Source organism: Balearica regulorum, chromosome 19, assembly GCF_011004875.1.
Source record: "Balearica regulorum gibbericeps isolate bBalReg1 chromosome 19, bBalReg1.pri, whole genome shotgun sequence".
Classification (NCBI taxonomy): Eukaryota; Metazoa; Chordata; class Aves; order Gruiformes; family Gruidae; genus Balearica; species Balearica regulorum.
The window spans coordinates 5,269,508-5,291,546 of NC_046202.1; the positions used below are offsets into that span (position 1 = coordinate 5,269,508).

The window sequence follows — 22,039 nt, forward strand, 5'->3', positions numbered from 1 at the left end:
CGTTATTGGAAAGATGAAATCTTGCTGCAGACAGTGCAGTTCGCTGTAATCTCAAGCTTCATCCCAATAAGAAAGCTTTTTTTTTGCTATATTAAAAGCGTAAGGCTTTTCCGCAGCACATTTAGAAGAACTTGACAAAATGCTGATTAACAACCTTTAGTTCAAATTACTCCTATAAAGTAATTTAAGCAGACTGAGAATCTTGAGAATTTTTGCTGTATCATGAGCATTGTAGCTTGGTAGTCATAAACTCTTCCCTGCCTCTCTTTTTCTCATCAGAATTAACTTTAAAAAAAAACTTCAAGCTTTTGAAGTTTAGTAGATATATTTATACTAGCAAAATTGTTTCCTTTAATGTTTTTATTGCTTTTTCTTAATACTCCCTAACAGACTTCTACCATCTTAACAACAAATACGTAGCAGCAATGCATAAAAACAAACAAAAAAGCAACAGCGAATTTAATAAAAGATGTCAAATACCAGAATCACTAGGGTTGGATGAGGAATTAGAGACGCAATTGGAGGCACACTAGAACTGGATGCCCGAGGGGGCTAAAAATGGAGCTTTTTTACTGCGCAGGCTTCTTGTGATCTCTGCTAGCGCGAGGCAGGTGTGTACCCAGCCGTACAGGTACTCGGCTGGAACTGAGCCGTGCCGCCGCACCGCCGCTCCAGGTACCTCTGAAACAAAGAAGAGAGGAAACTCTCTTGGTGGTTTTTAATTTTATTTTTTTTCCCCAAGTTTAGATTTGATTTAAGAGTAAATTGTCCTTCAAATCTCTTTTACCAAATGCTAACCACAGAAACGTACCGTTAAGGGTTGCTGTGTCAGTAGAGCGTAGGTTGTTTCGTGGTCTGTTCTGTATTGCAGCACACGGTATGTGGAATATATGGGCGTTATCCAACACGCACCTTGTGTAAACACCCATGTTCATTTTCAAGGAATTCCTATAACTGTGATTTATACCTGTATTCACACCACGGATCTGTTGCTGCTCTCTCAGAGTAAGTTCCATCCTGGGAAGTTAACCTTTTGTAGCATACCAGCAGTTTGCCAAAGCTGCATTATTTTAGTTACCTCTACGTCCCTAACTGGAGGAAGACTGGATGCTCTAGACCTGCTTCATTCTTTCCAGTGAATTAGTTTAATATATATGAGGAGAACACATGAAAAGGAACTATGAGTGCGTTAAGTGTTCACTGTTTATCAGTAGGCAGGGTACCGTTGATAAATATCCCCAGCTAAATTAACAAGTCTTGTCCACTTTTGATTTTTAACAGGCCTCTCAATCTGGCATTAGATCATCAGGGGAGAGATCTCGACAAGAACAACAGTCATTTCTCTAGCAGAGATATTACAAATAATAATAACCTCTTGACTGCTCTGGCACCAAAAGAGCCCACGTTCATTAAAGGAGAGAAAGACAGCCTGAAACCCAGCTCCCGTATACGGGCAGTGAGTGTATTAAGTACGTGGCAGATGGTGTTTACAAAGAGGAGGGCTCACACTGTCCTCCCGCAGCCGTGTTGCCGTTTGGAGCTGGGTCAGTCCCTCGGGCAGGGCAGGGTGGTCTGAGGTAGGTTTACTTGCCAAAAGAACCATCATTCTTAATATGTCTTTACATATTACATGCCAGAACCATTATTCTTAATATGTTTATCTAGGGGTTTACAATGAGATTTTGTGTTTGTTCTGATAGGTTTCAAAGGTGCTCCACTCCCCTTTCCTTAAGGCACTGCATTTTGATTCTAAATGTAACAGATTGACTTTACTGACCAAAAAAGGCTACAGATATTTAGGACCCCTTATCTGTTGTTTAATCTATTGTGAAATCAAAGTTAATTTCTGAAGTAAAGACCTTAAAAACACTCAGCCGAAGGTTGCCGGTGACACTGTTTCATTGCTGAGCCGCGTCTGGTAATCTCACAATTAGTTTATGATATTTACCAGTGATGCAGTCCAGCAGCAGCTCTGCTTGAACTTGCACAGATGCAGCAGTTGGATCAAAGCAGTAAATCTCCTGAATCAAATTGTCATCAAGTTTCTGCAATGCAGAGAACAAAGAGAGTCAGGTGGCAGTGAAGAACTTGAGAGAGGGTTACAGAATGCTAAGCCAAGCATATAGGAAATCTCTAAGTAATAAATTATTTCACTGCCAAATCACCCTTGGCAAATTCCACTATGTCTTCTTGGGGGAAGCAAAACAGAAAAAAAAAAAATCTCAACATTTGGAAGCCTCACCAGTATACACTGACTCCAGTTCTCAATCTTCTCTGAGCCCTTCCAGTTTGGATGGAAAAGCAACAGCACAGCCTTAACTATGTTATGCACCAGAGCTGGTGGTTCTACGTAGCTCTTCAGTTCAGCAAAGCTCTCAGCATCAAGTTTCTGGACACACTCGCGCAGGTCCTGCAGCATGAACCGGTAGAACAGAATCCCTGCGTGCCTCAAATTTGGCAAGTGTTCTGCCTCTGGAATCAAAAGCAAACCTTTCAAGAAGTTGCTCAGAAACATTTGCCACTCAAGACTTCTGTTATTGACTGAAAGGCTCTGCCCTCTTTATGATGAACTCTTTGTCTCCTTGACTGATTGATTTGTATACAGCCCAAGTATCCTATGAAAGTATTAAAAATGGGTGTGTGCTTGAGAAGGAGACAAAACTTGCCTCCTGGGCAAGCAAAGGTCCATGAAGAGTTCAAGCATGCCGATAATTCTGGAACTGTGACATTCAAATTGTTTTGATCTGAGCTGGGGCGGTTCTGAGGAGGACATGCTAGATCCCTGAAACAACAAAGCACCTTGCTTCACACCTTTGATTTTAGTGAGACTTGAGCACAAAACATTCTGTGAACTAGAACCAAAAATCTAAACATTCTGTTTAACTTACGTTTGCTCAGGAGTATTTTATGTGTACCAAAGGTTTGTATTTGTCTTTCTGTATTTGTCGGAATGATACTTTAGATGTGGTTTTACTGACATTCCTAATTGCACCCCTAAAAAAATCTATGTTGGCTCTGTATGCACAATACCCAGTATATAGGTTGGTTGTCTGTCCTCTGAAGATATCTTCAGTATCTCGCAGCAGGCAGCTTGGGCCATCTTTAGCATTTTCTGCAGGTCTTTGTGTTCATGAGGTGATAATTTCTGGTGGTGTCCAATGCTGATATCAAATATCCCAAGAGCTTTTCCTGACAGGTCACGGAGAGGTACTGCAATGTGGTATTCTCCACAGACAGAAGTGCGAATGACCTCTGAACTGTCTACGCAGTTAAATAGGTAATTTCTGAAATGAGAGTAAAGAGAGGAAAATGCACTAGACTTTACCATTCTGGTTTCTTTTGGTAATTTCTTTAGCATATTTTAGTAAGATGCCATTCATCTCATTGTGTATTTCCTTTAATTGAAATATGCGCGGCTTCAAGTATCATTCAAGCCATATACAAAAGGGAGAAAATAGCATTGTGGAGGACAATATTGCTTAGCCAAGGCAATTGCTGAAAATCATAAGAATTTAACCGACTTTGCTTTAAAAACGGTTTCCTGTTTATAACCTCGTTGACATTTGTTTACTATAGAGTTTTATAAAAAGTAAGAACATCTGCTGGAACAGCAAATGGCTGTTCATCCAACTTTGACAACAAGGATGATAGGCTTAACAGACAAGTCTGTGAGGATCTTGGCAGTGGAAGGAAACAGTTGAAGGAAAGGAGACTAATATGGCTAGGAAAAAGGACAGATTATTCTAAAGAGCAAAATGCTTCGGTGTAGGCTCTAATCCTGCAAACCTTTCAGAGCAGATGTAGAGCTTGCTTGGCAGCTCAGCTGGTAAGCATTAAGCTGGAAGTGAAGTTTTTGCAGGCCTAAACTCAAGGAGAAAATACTCTTTTCCCCTTCATAATTCACTATTGTGTGCATGTGCACCAGAAGCCTTGATAGTGGGAGAGCTACAGGCAGACACTTGCAGGTGCTGGAGCCTACCTTAAGAGGTTTTCTTTTCTGAGGAGAACAGGAGAGCTATGAATTTCTTTTTGTCCTGTATTATCTGTAGTAATCACCTTGCGCAGAGCGTAGTCACACGTCTGCCAGAGAGAAAAGGGCGGTTTAGCTGCATCCAAGAATGGAACAGCCATTTTGAAGCTTGGAGAGGGAGGAAATAGTTTATTTCTTGAAGGAAACTCCTGTGTACGTTCAAGTGCAATGGGATGGTTTAAAGACATCTCCCAACAATGCTTGGTTTTATTCCCAGAGTATATTGCTCAAGATTCATGAAGAATGTGCCCTGGACCTCCCTCAGCCAGACTATTTAATCCATCCCCAGGCTCCACACCGAGGAACACCCACAGGCCAAAAAGAGGTTTCCCTTTTTCCCATCCTCTTTCTCATGTCATGTTTGTGTCAGTGTGCTTTGACATGTGAAAAGCACAGAGGGGAGCAAATGGCTATCGGGCAGCTAACAAGGGAACAGTGCAGAGCCTGGAATGACAACAGAAAGCTGCCAACATAAACCGTGCTTATCAGAGGAAGCAGCTGAATTGTGGCTACAGCAGATGTCATCCAGACTTTGTGATGACACAGAATCAGTCCTAAATATTGCATACACTTTTTGTCTTCTTAACTCACTTGTATGTGAAGTAACAAGCTTCCCAGGGGCTGAGTGCCTGCTCAGCAACTGGAATATCATCTGCGGGGGGGGGGGCGGGGGGCTGCCTTTACAACCTAGCTAATGGGGAGCAGCCCCTTCCTGAGTTGTGTTTACATCTTGGCTGCTGACATCAGTTCAGAATGAAGAGCTAATACATTAGCTAGGACAGTCTTTTTTCCTATAAAATACCATAATTTTGACATGCACAGAATCTCCGAGCTCCCTCTGTGCAGATCCCAAACAGCAGAGTTTTAGTGGGGATTTGCAGTGTTGGCTAACCAGTGGGATGGATGGATGGATGGATGGATGGATGGATGGATGGGTGGGTGTGGGGTTTTGCTCTATTGGTTGCTATGCAGCTGTGAGAACTGAAGTAGAATATTCCCTTTTCCCATGCAGAAGGGGCTATATTAGAAATGCTGTTGAATTGTTTTACATGGGAGGATGAAAAAGAATGAAGAATGCCCTCCTTTACAGAGGGAAACTTCCCTCTCTACCTTTGTAGCCCTTTTATTGCTCAGGCAGGCACAAGAATCTCAGGCAGGCTTCAGTTTTTATGATAAAACCACTGGGAAATCGCAGGCAGCTAGAAATGGCAGCTCCTTGCTGAAGTAGCCTTGTCAGCCCCTGACACTTACAGGCCTTTTCAGTGGAGTGATCTGTGTACCTTGTCTTTGCCAGGCTCCACCAGGTACGTAATAACAGCGTGGATGCTGGGTGCCCTGGGATATAACCACTCCAGAGCAGTAACAGTCATTTGTAGAATGTTTTCCAGTGTGCAGATATGGTGGTAGGCTTTGCTGAATGCCTGAGAAACTCCCTGTGAAAACAGAATCTTCCAAATGAGCCACACAGTTCCATATGATTTGGGGAAAAAAGCTGGGGAAACATTCGTGCAGCAAAATGAAGCAAAATGGTTGTAACAAGTTACTTTAATCAGAACTTGGAAAGCTGAAAAGTAACTGTGAAATGTCCCTTATCAAATAATGCTCTAAAGCTCCAGAGTACCCGGGTCACAGCCAAGTCCTGGACTAGCCAAAGTTGGTTTTTGGTGGAGGTAGCCAAACTGCCTGGTAACGTTGGCTTGCTGCGCTCCCTGCTGCCCAGATGATGCATCCACAGCGGGGCTGACTAAAGAGCATCCCATACGAACCCGAACTGCTGTGGCTTATAATTATTCCACCATGTAAAAAGTAAGGTTTCATGCCACTTTATGGAAACAAAAATAGACAAATATGAGGTCCCGTGCTTCAGGAAATAAAAACTACTATCTTTGGGCTTTGCACAAAAGTGCAATTAATTTACTAGCCAGGAGAAGCTTAAATAAATTATTGATGAAATGATACCTGATAATTAATTACAGATAAGATGCTAATCAGTAAGATATTGATAAGGTGTTCTGCTCACACCACTTTCACCATATACAATAAAAAGGGGCCCACAGTTATTTTCTTAGTCATACATCTTGCGTTTACTCAGAAGCTACACAGCTTTTTGAAGCGTGGTCTAACCAACTGCTTTCTGATTGTGCCCACCTGATAGAAACTGATCTCATGGGTCAAAAAGATGGTTTTCCCACACTGGTCCCGAAGATTGTCAAGTCCTAGAATGCCAAAGACTCTCCAGCGAGCATCGTGCAATGGCAGTACGAGGAGCGAACCTTTTCTCTCCTCCACTGGACGGTCATAGTTCCAGAAGTGGATATTTCCGTGGAGCTGAACTCTTGGAACATGGATTGGCTTTCCCTCTTCAACAGCTGCAAAGCTGAACAATAAACTTAGGAGGAGGTTTGTTCAGAGTAGCAGAAAACCTTTAGCAAAGCAATAAATACTGCAGCTTTGATCTCTCCCATCTTTTTGGCATCAGAGAAGGAAGGTGTTACCTCCTTGCTCTGACCACACCCAGAAATACCACATTTACCACCTGCATCCCAAAGACAGTGGTAATAAATAAGGCACTTTTCATCCTTAGGACATTTTAAAAACATCAGCTAATGAACATAGTGAAAAGGAATACAGAAGCAAGCAGCAGTTACATTTAATAGGTTGGAAGCAGCAATATTTAAAGAAAGAGACAAATATGTCTAGGTTTTGGAAACAAGAAGTAAAGAGGCATGAAAGCTGTTTATAGTGTAAACACTAGGGAAGGAAAGGCATTGTTCTCAAAAATATCCTGTGGATGTAAACTGGCGTAAGCGAATTAATTTTTAAAGAAGAAAATGTAGGCCCAATGTAACAGACTTTTGCTGAAGGATGAGATTTATTAGACTGTGAGCTAATCTCCCCAAGGAAAGGAGTGAAATCCCAAACAGAGCAGTTCTAAGTAGACCATGCAAAGTATAAGGGCATGTATACAATAATGAATCATTCCACAACGGTCCCTGAAGGCATTTCCTCTCCGGAGTACTCTGTCAACCTCTGTTTCCAGTGCACCCCAAACACTGCCTGGTCCCTCGACATTCCAAATATTTTTGAGAAAAAAGAACAGTTATTTGCAGCTTTTCTTACCTTACTCCTTTCATGTCTCTGTAAAGTATCTGGTTTAGAACATACGGAGCATCGTCTGCGGTACATGCCACATAGTGTAGGAGAATCTGTCCCCGCTCTGGTGAGAGCTGGTTCTCTTCCAAAAGGGCAATATATGCACTGATCTTCTTGTTATGCCCATGGGCTTCTGCATCCTAGCAACCAAATGTTTCCCGTTACATTATGTACATTAGCCATTGGCCATTACATTTATTTCATGTACTTAGCACTTGTCTCATTTTTGCTGAGATGCTGTTCTGGGTCACTGATTTTGTATGTCGTGCACCAACTGCATGACACGTATGTGTCTATGCTGTGATCCTGTCTGACCGATACGCTCTGTTACAAGCAAAAACACTTGGTATTTTGATTGGCAAGGAAAATGGTTTTCTTTTTTTCTGCTGCCAAAGGGGAGCAGTTCATATAAAAATCATCCCTAAATATAACTTGTGCCTAAGCAAAACTCCCATGGATTTCTTCTCCAATAGGAGATTCCTTTGGAACAGTCAGGCAAACAAGTACCAAAGTTGCTATTACAAATCTAGACAATATTGTAAGAACACTTCAGCTACCATGAGAGAAGTTTTGCTTTGAAGGGGCTTTAATGGTGAGGACAAACATCTAAAGTTGCAGCTGCAAGTTAAAAGTGAAACTAGCTCCACTACAAATTAACCACTTTTGTCCCGAACTGAGTCTGCTGTGTTTCATTTCAGCAGCTCCAGAACTAGAACTATGGATTTCCAGATTGGATCTGAGTCAGCCCTTCAAAAAGGGAGCCATAAATATCTGTGAAATGCATTCTGTATTGGCAGAGCATGGACGAGAATCCTTGTATTGCAGATCTGACCTGTGCATAACCATCGGCTCTGCTGAACATCAGCTAAGCACAGAAAAGCACAAGGAAACCAGGCTCAGATCAGCTTCCCATGCTACCTGTGAGTTCAACTCAAAGGCATCAGGTTTTGAAGTCAGTGTCACAATCCCAACACAAACAGTTCTTGTGCTCCCTGGGATGTGTACCTGGGAGAGGGCCTTAAACACTGCTTTGTAAACTGGTTCCATGCTTGCTCCACTGGTCTGAGCTGCTTGCTGGATATTGTGCAGCCATTTCCTCCTCGTGAAGTTTTGCAGGCACTCCATGTGACTTCGTTCCACACTTCTGGTCAGAAATTCCACCAAGTTATCAATAGCTTCATCCTCATCGCCACTGAACTCAGAAGCAACTAACTCAAGGAAAGTCTGGAATGCCTTTGGAGATAGTTTCCCCACTCTGCTGAGCTGTGGGTAACAGGAGCAAAAGTGTTTCTTTGCTAGTAGAAGAAACAGGAAATAAGACAGGGACAGTCTGTTTGAATAAAATATTCTGCTTTTCTTGTGCAAAATATGAATCAAGCCCTAAACTGGCTTTGGGTGGAGTGCTCCAATCCATCATTCTGGGTTTCTTCCAGCTATCTCCTAAATGTAAGCTGTCACCCTGACAGGTAATCTCCAGCCTCAAGACTGGATGCACCTTTTCCTGTAGATGCTTACTTTCTTACCTACTGAGAAAGAAACATGCCAGGCATTGCTCCTGTGCCCCTTTTGTACCTCTGCAACGTACATAAACAATAAAAGTCAATGGAAGATAGGAAAGCTGCTTGGAGTTATCAAAAATCAGAGGTATCTTCACATCAGAACCGAATTTTGCGGGCACTTGAGGGGCTGGTGGGACTGGGCTGCAGGTAGGCATTCTGCATACAGTAATAGTAGTTGAAATCCTGCAGAAGAACTACTCATCAAACCCGTCAAAAGAGTGAAGGCCAGAGTCTACAGATGATTTCACAGATCACTCATATTCCTGGATTTCCCATTATATAACATACTTGCAGACATTATCGTTTTCTTTTGAAGCCTTCCAAAGTAACTACCATTCTTAATTACCCTTATTTAGGTGCCTTTGATGAATTATCGAAATAACATTTGTATTGTGCTAAATTTCGTAAACGAAGAGCAAAGAAGATGAAAGCTCTGTTGAAGTCATACAGAGGACAGGACAACAGTGCTCTGCAATCACCTGTACTGCACCGAGAGATGTAGAGCAAAAGGAGCAAGAGAGCTTTTATAAGAAATAGAAGATTTAGAAGAATAAATTAGTATGAAAAGCATCCAAAACAATGAATTGCTGCCTGTTAGCTCCCAGGGGAGAGAAAGAGTAAAGATGACTGCACGGAGGCTGCTCTTTCCCATCTTCCACAAGGCCGAGGAGTGGAGCTGTGCCTGAGTCCCCTTTTTCATGTCCCAGAGATTGCAGCTGAGCTGGCCCAAATACAGGCAAATAAACTGCAGTAGAAAGGTCTGGCAGAGTTTCCTTGTGCTTGCAGGAAGGAGGAATGCCCCAGGGGTCAAATTGTGATTCTCAAGAATCGCTTTCCTACATCTACTCACTCTAGTTCACAAACTTCCAATTTGCCCAGAGGTCCTGAAGACCACTGGGACTCATCTTAGACTCGTAATCCCGACTGAGCACAAAAATGTAAATTCACCCCATGGGTTTCTATTCAGCAGCCAGTCTATCAGAGTGGTTGCACCCCCGTCCCAGTTCTTGCAGACCCGCTGCTCCCCACACCGCAGCTCTGGGCTCACGGGGGTGCTCTTGCACAGGCTTTCGAAGTTGCAGGCAGCTGCTTGGCTTTGGAAACCCGGGATTCACCGGATGCTCTGCCCGAGCCGGGCTTGCCTGATCATGCTCCTGGCACTGCCTCTCCTGAGCTCTGCCATGATTCACACTTTCATCATTTTTTTCCTGCATCCTGATTTCAAAGCTTGTTGGACCCGAAGAAGTAAAGGAAAGGAGAGCTATACGTCAAGCCGCTTCCTACTAGGAAACTAAGCAAGCAAAGATATATAGATAGAAGTGTGACTTTGCTGTTAAGCATGGAGTATTTTGTGATCAATACATACAGTGGGCTATAAGGAACAGTGTAATAGAAAATGTTTTGATTAATGATGCACTGGAACAGGCAGGGAGCTGCCCTGATTGCCTCCCAGTGCACCCAAGACACGGATGTTTATGGGAGCTGAGAGCTTCCTCCTTCCCCCACAGAACTCAGGGGGCATTTTATCACTGATTTTAGCTATAGAAGTGGCAAATACTAACTGGTCCCAGTCATGGTGGACCCAACTGTTAATGCTGTCTTATCCTGCCTATCATCTAAAGAACATCCAGTATTTTTTAATTTAATTCTGATTTTCTGACAGAAGTAGGATGGAGAAATTTGTGATGGTATAAAAATGTTTGGATTTTCACCTCTGCTTTTTCCTCTCTTTGAAGAAAGAGCAGAAAGAAATACACATGAAGTTGAACACGGCATGATCAATGCCTTCATTACTGAGCCACAGCATGATGAATTATTTTCCCCATTACATCTGTAACATTATGCCTTTCATTTACAAGGAAAATCAAGTAATTCTCCCCATTTTCACTCCATGTTTTCATGCAGGAATGCAATGTCTGTGAACCCTTACCCCAAACCTGCTTGATCCACAATGTCTAGTTGAAGCTGCTAAAAATAGTTTTATGTTGCTTGTAGGTGGTATCGATTTAGCTATGCTATCTTTCTGTTTATTTGTCCTTCAGTTTATGAGCCCTTCATGGAAGGCACTATGTCCTTCCATATTTCTGTAGTGTGCTCTGGCATGCTCTGAATATGAGAGAGCTGTAAACTGCCGGTTTCTTCCATGGAGACAACTGCAGCATGCCGGTGGCCTCCCCACCCCACCAGCTGCCTCAAGTGAGCTCAAGAATAACGAGATTTTGGTAGTTGCCAAAACGAGCCATTTTGTGGCGAACAAGCAAGAAGAAGATATGCGTGGAGATGAATAAACCAGTCCTCTCCACCCAAGCGCACATGCAGACATGTTCTTAATTGCTAATACAGTATTTCAGAGCACCTAATGCCCACGTTAATATGTATGAGGCTGCCAGACAGGTCCAGGTGAACCTGCAGCACTTCTCTCTGACCCAGGTCTGCTCTGTCTAGGACCAAATTTACTAAGTTTATTCGGAGAAATGAACCAACAGAGATTCGAATTTGCTATCTGAGAGCTGTGCAACTGTGTGGATTACTACAGGCTATTTGAGACCCATAAGGCAAGCTGCTGTTCTCTCCTGTGAGATACATTCCTGCAGATAGCACAGTAAAATGTATCTATTAAAAATACCAGGATAACACAGACAGGCTAGACTAAAAGTGCAAAACGTATCCTCAGGCTTTACCTGTGTTTTTCATGACCATATCACAACTATATATTGCATGTTACAGCTGAAATAATTTGTCAACACATCACAATGTCATGAAAGCATTGGGCTACCTCTGTGACCGGGAATTTGTCACAGAGGAGTCTTGCACAGGAGGAGGGGATGGAGCTATGATTAACAGATAGGTCTGGATAACTGTTCCTTTTCTTTTTAGACACCATACCTTTTATGCTTATGACTGCTTGCAAAAACAAAAAATGACTTGAGCGTGCCAACAACTTCATTAGCACTGTCGTTGAATGGTTTAAAGCCTACTGTGTTGACATTGTTTTCTCAGAGCAGAGCTGTCTCCTTACCCTTCCTCAAGGCCTCTTTTTCCATCCCTTCTTTGAATGTGCTTAGAACAGCATCCACCTCTTCCAGATCCAGAAACCCAGACGCATTCTTGTCCCACTTTTTGAAAAGTGCCTCCAGAAGCAGTTTCCGTTGGGCCAAGCGAGAGATGCGGTGAACCTACAGCAGAGAAACAGCCCGTCTTTGATAATTCCTGGACACTGACACTCTGTGTCTACACAAATACGGAAAATACAGTATTTCCTATGGGTCAGGCCGAGTCTGTAAATACACAGCTCAGACCTGGAGATAAATCGTTAAACTGGGAGATATTTGGAAACACTAAACACAGCCAACCGTTCAGTTTTACCAGGCAGAATCAGCACTGCAGAGGGTTATTTCTGAGTGAACAAACAAAGCCCGTGCTGGGTCTAAGGTGAGATCAACTCAGGTAAGTGCGAGTTTCCCAGTATACAAATGTCTTCCCAGCAAGAACTAAGCACAGCCTTGTTAGTAACACCCAAAGATGTGACAGTTTGTATTTCCATACATTGTTGTTTTGCTGGTGCTGCCCTGAAGTGCGTGGGCTCCAAGCAAATGCATGTACAATTTGTCCTTTAAACCCCGTCTTTGCACAGCACACAGTGATAAATGGCTGGAGTGGAATTCTCTCAAAGGCCAAAGTACTGGCAGTGTGTGTTGTGTTCAGCGTGAGGACAGTAGAGCCGTCAGATCCAATATCTCATCCAAATTAGGTCAGCAGCACAGAGGGAAACTAGAAAGAGGTCTGAGGAAAATGCAGCTAGAGACGCTACTGTGGACAGACCCACCACAAAATATATCTGTTCTCTGAAGTGATATGGGGCACCCTGATGCTGTGCATGAGGATATTGCTGAAGGGGAATATATTTTTTTCAACACATGGCAAGGGCACCTTGTAACTTAAACACAAAGAAGCATGTACACATTCACATACAGCTGTGCACACAGTAAAACCAAACACGCTTGTTTTAAAATCCTCCCCAAAACATCCACAACCTCATAGGTACATGCCAGTGCAGTAGGTCAGAGATCAGGTTCTTGGCTATTATAAAGGTGAATAAGCAGAATGGAATGTTTTGAGCTCTTTCACAATTAACTATCAACCTGCTGTCTCAGTGTGTCCAGCTCTAGAACAGACAGACAACCTCTAACAGGATGAGTCTGTCATCACTTCTAGAGCTAAGGGCTAGGGAGGGAGGATCTGGATGAAAACAAAGGGGTAAAAGGTCTCTTGAAGATACAGAGAACACAAAGCTGCAAGTGAATAGCTCTGCCAGCATGAGCTTACAAGTTGACTTTGTCCGGGTCTGTAGGCATTTGCTTGTTTTTTGTTTGGACATGGGATCAGCAAAACTTATCAATATTTACTTTTTCTAGTTGTTTCATTTTTTCCTCTTCTGTCTGTTTGTATTCTTCTTTGATAAATGCAATAAGCCTCTTCACAGTAGGCAGAGAAATGTCTTTACCAACAAATGTCTCCAAGAGCTGTACAAACTGTGGCAGGTTGAGGCAGCTTTCATCAAAGGCGCTCCTACTATCAGAAGTCCAACGGTTCTGAATCTCTGCCATGATGGGATGTAAGTCTGAAAGACAGAAAGCACAGTGTGTCGCAGGAAGCCAAATGCTGCCCTAAAGCCGGCCACGTGGCAGATATCAATGCAGTCCTGAATCCTGCACTTCCTGTCCAGTGAAAGCGTGGCTGAATACAGACTGACTCCATGCCCACTAAGGGCCTTAATCTGCTTATACTTTTCTAATAGTATCTCTTCAGATTTAGGCTCCAGTCTGGGACAGATGCTATCATACAGCCAGGTCAAATCAATGAATACAGGTGAGCTGAAATTACTGTTACACGGCAAGTAGCCTTCTGAGACAAAGACTACACTGCTCTTACCTTGAAGTCAGCTTTGGGAATTAGCGTTTGTATTCTTGCCCAAACTTTCAGCTCACAGCAGTACTGGCATGTCTGCAGGCACTGCCAGCTGCTGTGTGCCCAAGTGAACACACAGCTTTGTGACCAAATACCTGGAAATCTCGTGTTATCACACTGCCAGTCCTCTGGAATTCTTGCTCCATAGCCACTATACCTGCAACTTAGGTCACAAGTCAGAAAGTCACCTGATGAAAGATAAAATATACCTTGTAATGATACAACCTTTAAAAAAGACACAACTTTTCTAAAAGCCTTTAAATACATATATCCAAGCTATAGTTTCTAAAGCAGATGAAAAGAGCAGTCACCTGACCATGGCACTTCAAACTCCTGGCTAGCTTCAGCTGGAGAAGCCTGTCTGTCTGAGCATGCTGGACCTGCAATTTTAAAAAGAAATCTTCCGTGAACCAGAGCTTACTAGTCTGAGCACCCTGCTGATTAATGTGTAAAATCTACCTCTGGGTTTCTGGAGCTACCCTTGTTATCAGTAGCTATTTATTTTTGGTGTCTGGAAATACTGCTTCCTGATACTCACCTGGTGAATGTCACATTTCTTAAGCCCAGCTACAACCATCCATTTTAGCAAGAGCAACAAGATAACTTTTTTCCAAGATAGGTTCAAAATTATATTCAGACTTGTTTCCATCCACCTTTCTCTCAAGGAGCACTGTACCATCACACCATCGTTTCTGTGAGAACAGAGTGGGAATTTGCTCTGAAGACGGAAGCACTGCGTGCCCCAAACAATGCGGGATGCGCATCCGGAGACTGGCTGAATGACTGGTTAGTGCTGTGTGCTGGACATTAACCGCAGAAAGCTCTAAGTACTAGTGGGCTGTACCATCATTTACAGCCTTTATGTAATAAGTCTGTCACTAGACTGCTCTGGCAATGTAGACCCAGTTCTTGCAGTGTTTTATGCTGTGAGACACCAGAGTGTATTCACAGAGCGCTAGCAAGGAAGATGGTCCTTCTACTATGTTTAGGAAAGTACTTCCAATGAAACACACAGTTGCTTGATCACAGCCTTCCTAGAACAAAAACCATTGTATACATTTAAGAAGTATTATATTCCTTTGGAAACACAGTGAGAGATTAAAATAAAAGGTTCCTGGTATATGCTCCAATAATATATCGCCCTATGGGCAATCACAGTCTAAAAATTATTAAAAGTCATTTCTGTATTTAATGTGCTCAGGCTCCTGACTTGCTATACTAATATTACAGAGTAAAACAGAACATAAAGTTTCTCCTTATTATAAAAATGCTGCTGCTTCAGAAAGTCCCTACTTGAATTAAAGTGTCTGCTCAGTGCCTTGAATACAGATCACTTGCAAAGAGATTTACCTGCCATCCTGTGAGAGGAACACAGTGGTGGAAAACACCATGCTGAGAAGACATCAAAGCTTATTGTCTTGTGTATTCAGAAATCACATTCAGAAATGCTTTCAATAATTTTGAAATGGATTAAAAACACACCTACAGTTAAACCAGTCCAAATGTATATGCTGAAAAAAATTAAAGTCTGCCAGAATAAACCAGAATGCTTTACCTTCACCCTGCTCTTGCAGAAGGTCCTCATCCTGCAGTCTTGTCTCTGAGCTTGTCTGTTGGCCAAACCGGCTGCCATGCTGCCTAGAAAAACTCCCTTTTCTTGCAGGAGTTTCTTTCACAACCTCTGCAACTGGAGCATCCTGTTTTGAAGCAATGACATCCATGTCTGCCACAGCTTTGTCTTCTGAGGTCATGGTTGTAGCTTCAGGTGTTGGTCCTGAAATTGTGTTGGTTGTCTCTGCAATCCAATTGTCCTTCTCCTGACTAACTTGCCCTTCTGAGCCAGGTTCTCTGGCTGAGATACAATAATCTTCTTCCCTGTTTGTGTCTGTATCATGCTCTCTACCCAGGCTAAAGGCCTTTTCCTCCACCTGCTTTTCAGATCCGGGTTCTCCATCTCTACTGAGACTGTGCCCAATGGAGGCTGATCCTGGGAAAGCTTCCTCCTGTCCGTCTGCACTTGCAGACTCAGTTTGCCTCTCAGTTTTGATGTCTTCCTGGAAACTGGATTCCTCACTATGTATTGCATCTCCATCCAAATCACTAGCTTCAAAACCAGCGCTTTTCACCGCTGACGCAGCATCCTCTCCTTCCTTTCTCACTGCAGCATCACTTGATTCTGCTGCTTGGTTTTCTTGCTCAGAAATTCCTCCAGTCTCAGCTTCACTCATGCCCATTTGTTCAAAAAGACCTTCTCTGACACTAGTTCTCGTTCTATATGTGCATTGTCTATTATCACCTACAGCTTCATATGCTGAAATCTCTCCCTCAGGAATGTCTGTTTGAGACAAGACTAACTTTTCATTGAGTTCCTCACAAACTTCCTGGTCATCAGGGCCTCCCCATAAATCTGCAAGCTCAATCTCTTGCAGCTCAATTATTGGCCCTAAAATAGAAAAAATATTGGTAAATTGATAGTTTGCATTGGTTTTATGTTCTCTAGTATTGCGTAAGAAAATTGATTAAAAAAGAAAAAAGGTTTTCCTTAGCAAATACAAACTCCCAGAAAGTACCTTCTGCAAACATGCATTTCAGAATAATGTCTTTGCCTGCAGAGAACTGCACTTGTCAGTGTGGATTACACCACGTTTCTTTTGAAATAAATATGTTTCACAATTCTCCATACTAAGAAGGAATGCTGTAATTTGCCTTGCATTGGATCTTAGCAATTAATTAATGTCCAATATCTTAAAAATATTTTACTTTCATGTAGATGACACTCTGTGTTTTTTCTTCATCCTTCCAAGTTCTTGGAGAAATTTTAGTATAAACATGAAATAAACTTCTAATATTGCCCAGTAAGAAAGAACAATCATTTCAGGAAAAATAGTCTACCTTTAATCCTACTTCCAAAAAGTATTTCATAATTTTGCAATTATGAAGGAAAGGAGGAAGGAAAAGGTTTGGATGCTGAAGTATTTCTGAACATTGCATCACAGTTTGCAAAGCATGTTTGCAAAATATGGTTTATAGGTCACAGCATTCATTCATTCATTCAACAGGCTCTGTTCATGTCTGGTAACACTTATAAAATCTATATCTAAACTATCATGTGACCTCCTAATGCTTTAACCAGAATTGAGACATCCCATGTACTTACACTGTCTTGGGTTACAGAATCCCCTCTTCGCAATCACCGGGCTGCTGTCATAGAAGTGTACCAGCAGGGCAAGTATTTTTTGTCTATCTAAGAGACCAATCTAGACAAAAAGATTACAATTATTGGACTTTTCCTGTGGTCCTTGGGACTTCCATCAAGACTTGCAGCATTACAAAGGCACCATTAGCTAAGAATGACCTGTGACTGAAAAATATCCATTACCAGAAGATCAGTACAAATTTCAAAGAAGTGGATTTATTTCACATGGGCAAAAATTTCTTCTCTGGGCTTAGCTGGAACTCCTCATACATATTCCTTTGCAGGCACATTCTCTTGCATATTCTCAACAAATTACAGCTGGATGATCGTAACCACTTCTGCCAAAGGAGTTCTTCATATAAAGATCAAAGCTTCAACATTTCACACTTCCGAGACAGATATTGATTGCCTGACAGTACTATGGAAGAATTTTCACATATTATGGGCTGTGCTGTATTATGTTAGTGACTGCACATTGTTGCTTGGTTTTGTGCCCCATCTTTTTCTTTGAAGCATTACGTATTAGCAACTGCCTGGGAAAATAATTAGTCTAAAAATCTGAGCTATTATGACAATCTCCCTGATTTCCTTTAAAAATTCAAACACATTTGACCGCAGAGGTGAGAGAGGTATCAGTAGTTCCAGTGCAGAGGAACATGCAGAATGTATTAAGTCCTTGTTACTCAGGGTGAGTATATGCAGACAATAAAACCAGGAAAAGACAACGAAATGGGTCATTTCCAATAAGGAAATGGTGAGTTTAAAAATTAAAGAAAATCTAAACAATTGCAAGTTTTCCGTGTTATGATGAATTCCTGTTGTCATTATTTCAGTCCTGCCACCCTTGTAATCTCCCTCCCATTAGTGAAATACAGTAGTTAATTAGAGAACAGATTTATTTAAGTTCATTATTTGTAGCAAGTAGCTTTCAACTGAATTATTGGTTTCCTTTTCACATTTTGCTCTTAGATTAAAAACTGCAAAATGTAAAATCCACCAAGCTTTTAATCCCTTGTGAACTTTTTCTGCCCTTAGACTGAAGAAATAAAGGAAGAGGTTTGCTCCTCTTTTCTGGAAATGAGCTCAAGATGACTGTGTTGTTTATAATCTAAAACCATAATTAATAGCGTCAATGTGAGGAACAGAGGATTTGACAACAACTGAGTGACAACCCATCACCTACCAAGGAAGCTAATACTGAAAACTAAGTGATTACATCCCATTTTCTGTTACTGCAACACCTTTCCTCTACAAGGAATTGAAAGCTTTTTGCAAATTCAGAGGAAGAGTTCAGAACTGAAATACAAGCAGCCATCCAGTCTGGTTTTAGTGTTTCAGACCCCTGTAACTTAATTCCTGCTGGTAAAAAAATGCTGGAAACTACAGTTGAATTTCAGCCATATGTGGGTTTGGAACAACAAATGTCATCCCATCATTCTGTCCCTAAACTTACAAGATATAGGCCCTGGTTCCCAGTATCTTCATCTTCTTGACATTGATTTACAAATATCTTGCACACTCACGTGCAATGATTTCTTTATGCTGTTTGTTTTTCAGTTGAATATATCAGGTCAGATTCTGCATCCATTTAGTAGATATACAAACATAGAACATGTTTCTGAAGATGTTACCAGGTCACTGCATAATATTTGGATTCTCTGTTCAGTATTTCCATTACATGCACTTAATCTTCCCTTTAAATTGCCTCAGCTGTTACTTGTCACAATCATCTGCTGGTTGCCTTGAAGTTGGAAGCTCTAATGCAAAGTTTTGTTGTATTAAAAAGCTAAATCAATGGATGAAGTATTATTAAAAAGAAAATAAAAATGTTGGTTTGGGATTTAGATACTTTTTTGTCATGTTAAAATAATATACTTGGAGGATTTAGATAACTCAGATTCTAGAAGAGGGTTTTTGTGGTTTAGATTAAGTAATTTTTTTTATATTGTTCAAAATACTAAGTTCCTTTTAAGAAATTACTGAATATGAATTAGGGGTATATTTTCCACCTTTTTAACTTTTAAAATTTATTCAGATTTGCTATTCTACCAGAGGTCTCTGTTATTTCAGGACACTTTTCCTTACAACTTACCTTGGGAGGAACATGTCACAGTAAAGCTATCAATATAAAGAGAGAAGCGTTGCACCAGGAAAACCATTTCCAAGGTCCTATACCCAGTTACGTTATCTTTCTGGGTTCCTAAATTTACTAGAAAAGTCACGTTTCTTTGTACTTCATGTGTGACGGGGGAGGCTGGTGGAAGATTCCTGCCCATCAGCCCTTCGTACTGAGTCTTGCCAGCAGGACAGGTACAGCATCTTCTATAAATAACAGCAGGCCATCTGTGTTTGTACAACCGCCCAAAACTTGTCTCCACTTTTAACTAGTGCCAGCTTTAGTGGCTGGAGAGTTGAAACATGTTGACCCTATTTTCTTGTCACCTAGATATTGGCAGGTGACGATTCTGAGTTGTTTTCAGCAACATTCTGTGATCTGTGAGTAGTTCCTTGAGCAACACAGACTAAACCAGACTTGCCACTCAATCAGTGATAGGTCAGTGTTTAACCGCTTGATTTTTTTTCTGGAAATGTGATGTGTGTATCTCAAACACCACAATATGCTTGTCAGCGAGCAAGATGGGAAGAACAGACACTCAGAAAAGGTCATGAGAAAGCAGACTTTGTTGTTGCTCTACTGCAAGAAAGGTAATCAGAAGTGTCTCAAATGTCATTAGTTTGAACACTGATTTCTGACTAAATTCAGTTACCTTTAAAGATACTGGGCTTAAAACGTCCCTGAAAATTAATGCAGATTCTGTTATAATGTATAAAAGAAACTATACTTGATACATGTGAGCACAGAGAGACAATAAGTGTAAAATTCACAGAGCTATTGCCTTTTGGGGCAATAGAGCAGCGATTCAACAGCGTTCTGGTACTGTCTTGGAAAGTTTCTGCTTCCCTGTATAGTCCAGGCTGTTCTGGCTGAGCTGCCATCCTTCTGGATGCATGCATTTGAAATGATAATAATGATCATGTGGATACCTTCTAATTTGACTGTAATTTAAACACTGCTTTCTCAGCTCCCTGGCCCTAATTGCAACTCACTGAGGCAGCCAGCCACACTCACCATGCAGACTGGAATTACTGCCTGCTACCAAACGAATGTAAATTAGGAACTGAAACAACTGCTTTGCTGTGTTTTGCAGACTGAGTACTACAGGTAATGGATCACATTCAAGTGGCAGAAGTCCTTGGGTTAGTTTGCATCTTTTATCTCCCCTGTGGGTACAGCACGGCAGGACTTACTAGAGCTATACAAAAGAAGCCAGGTCAGGTTTAAAAGAACTGCATGGTCCACGCTGCAGTTTAGAGAACTCCATTTGCAGAGCAAGGCTACCTCAGTGGCTCGAAACAGCAACCATGTTTGTGCTCTGATCATTTTTTTCTGGGCAGTGATGGTGTCTGTGCTGATAGCTGCTCACTTTTGTTATGTTCTGCTAGCATTTTTGGCTCTTTGCCTCTGAGATTCCACTGGGATTAGTAGCATGGAGATGGTGATTACTGCCACAGAAATAATAGGAAGAAAGTCACATTAAAACATGAAAGGGAAAGAAGGGATCCTTTCAAAATGCATGGCAAAGATAGGACTTGGCTTTATATATTGCTGTACCCAGGAGGATCCATCATAGTGCTTCTTGACAGAGCAATACGAAAATGAAATGTCTTCTGAGAAGACACATTTCTTTCCTCATCCCTGAAACAGCAGCTTGCCTGCTATTCTCTAAAACACACCATCGGTGTTAAAACGTGCTCTGTAATTCCATTCTCTTAGAGGTAATGACATTATTAGCATGACATTGTAGAGCACAGTTCATTCTGGGTAGGCATGCTGTAAACATCGCTAGAGGACTGGTGGGTGGAATATGTAATTTATGTAGGGGAGAAAACTGTAAGATTATGGCAACCATTTGCTGTGTAGTAGCCAGCAAGTGGCTAACTGAGGCTACTCATAACAAGCACCATACGTTTTGAATGAACCCCAAGTTTTCAGCAACGTTTTATGCCATTGATTATTCAGCTCCTACTATTTACTGGTTTTCTAATAAGTCTAGCCTTTTTTTTTTCCTTTAAATGGGGATGCAGGTGTATCCAGAGGATGATAGATAGAGTTTAGAGCTGCTGAAAACCAAATTATGGCTTTTGAGTTCCATTTCCAGCTCTGTAACTGACTCATTGTATTTTAATTTCCTGTCTATAAACTGTGGCTGAAGTTCACAGTACTTTTCTCAGTGAGGTTGTAAAGATAGATTATTTTGCATTTTAAATTTAACCTATTATGAGATTTATTGATAGAAGCCCTAAAGGCGTATAAATTAATGCAACATAATTAACGCAATATATGTTACTATTGTAGTAATGTGCACATTTGTTAAGGTCAGTCTATATCAGGTTATCTTTTCTGAAGTACGGCTGAATAGACAAATTAGCACCTAAACACTCTGAACGTGCTGTGGGAACAGGTAATGACCAGAAGTAGTAAAGTTCATGGTTAATTTCTTCTCCAGAATCATCAAACTTCAGCCCCGAGTCATCACATTAGGTCATTGAGTTTCTAATTAGCCATTGGCTTATAGCCTATTGGCTATTTCTATGTCTAAGAACTATGAATTTGAAGACATTGCAGCAGCTATTGTCCTCTAAAATAATGCTGAGTAAGCACAAAGAGAGTATCTGGAGTCATGAAGACTAAAAAGAAGGCAGTGACCCAGAGAAATACCAAACTGGAAGCATCACCATATTGAAATTAGGTTGAGAGCTGCTTTGCTTACCTTTGCATAATCACAATCTAGGAAGAGATCAGTAAACATTTGCCTCCACATATCATGTCTTATTGCTTCCTGGAAGTCATCAGCACACTGACAGAGATGCTTCAGGACTTTTTGGAACATGTCATTTGAAAAATGTTCTGTGTAGGAATGGACATACTATGGAGAGAAAGCAGTAGTGTAAATGGTTAGCGTTCTTCAAGTATTTTCACCTTTATGTGAACTTTAAAAAATCTATTGCACGCAGTGAAATATATGTGAACTTGCAGTTTCATCTGCTAACGTAATGCAAACTTGGTGCATG

General features: G+C 41.4%; 1 protein-coding gene across 2 annotated transcripts in view; it reads right to left on the minus strand.

Annotated features, from left to right (window-relative positions):
• Window positions 1–355: 355 nt before the first annotated feature.
• Window positions 356–22,039, minus strand: part of EFCAB5 (EF-hand calcium binding domain 5) — a 35,956-nt gene continuing 14,272 nt past the window's right edge. For both annotated transcript variants that reach the window (XM_075771561.1, XM_075771562.1), the window contains exons 6-21: window positions 21,739–21,894; window positions 16,868–16,967; window positions 15,266–16,153; window positions 14,022–14,090; window positions 13,806–13,898; window positions 13,149–13,363; window positions 11,762–11,918; window positions 8,189–8,478; window positions 7,151–7,323; window positions 6,179–6,407; window positions 5,311–5,463; window positions 3,980–4,080; window positions 3,031–3,284; window positions 2,243–2,472; window positions 1,949–2,045; window positions 356–681 (exon numbers count right to left, since the gene is read on the minus strand). In XM_075771561.1, the coding sequence (XP_075627676.1) occupies window positions 530–681; window positions 1,949–2,045; window positions 2,243–2,472; window positions 3,031–3,284; window positions 3,980–4,080; window positions 5,311–5,463; window positions 6,179–6,407; window positions 7,151–7,323; window positions 8,189–8,478; window positions 11,762–11,918; window positions 13,149–13,363; window positions 13,806–13,898; window positions 14,022–14,090; window positions 15,266–16,153; window positions 16,868–16,967; window positions 21,739–21,894 (3,357 nt within the window). In that variant the 3' untranslated portion in view covers window positions 356–529. The remainder of the gene's footprint in view (window positions 682–1,948; window positions 2,046–2,242; window positions 2,473–3,030; window positions 3,285–3,979; window positions 4,081–5,310; window positions 5,464–6,178; window positions 6,408–7,150; window positions 7,324–8,188; window positions 8,479–11,761; window positions 11,919–13,148; window positions 13,364–13,805; window positions 13,899–14,021; window positions 14,091–15,265; window positions 16,154–16,867; window positions 16,968–21,738; window positions 21,895–22,039) is intronic.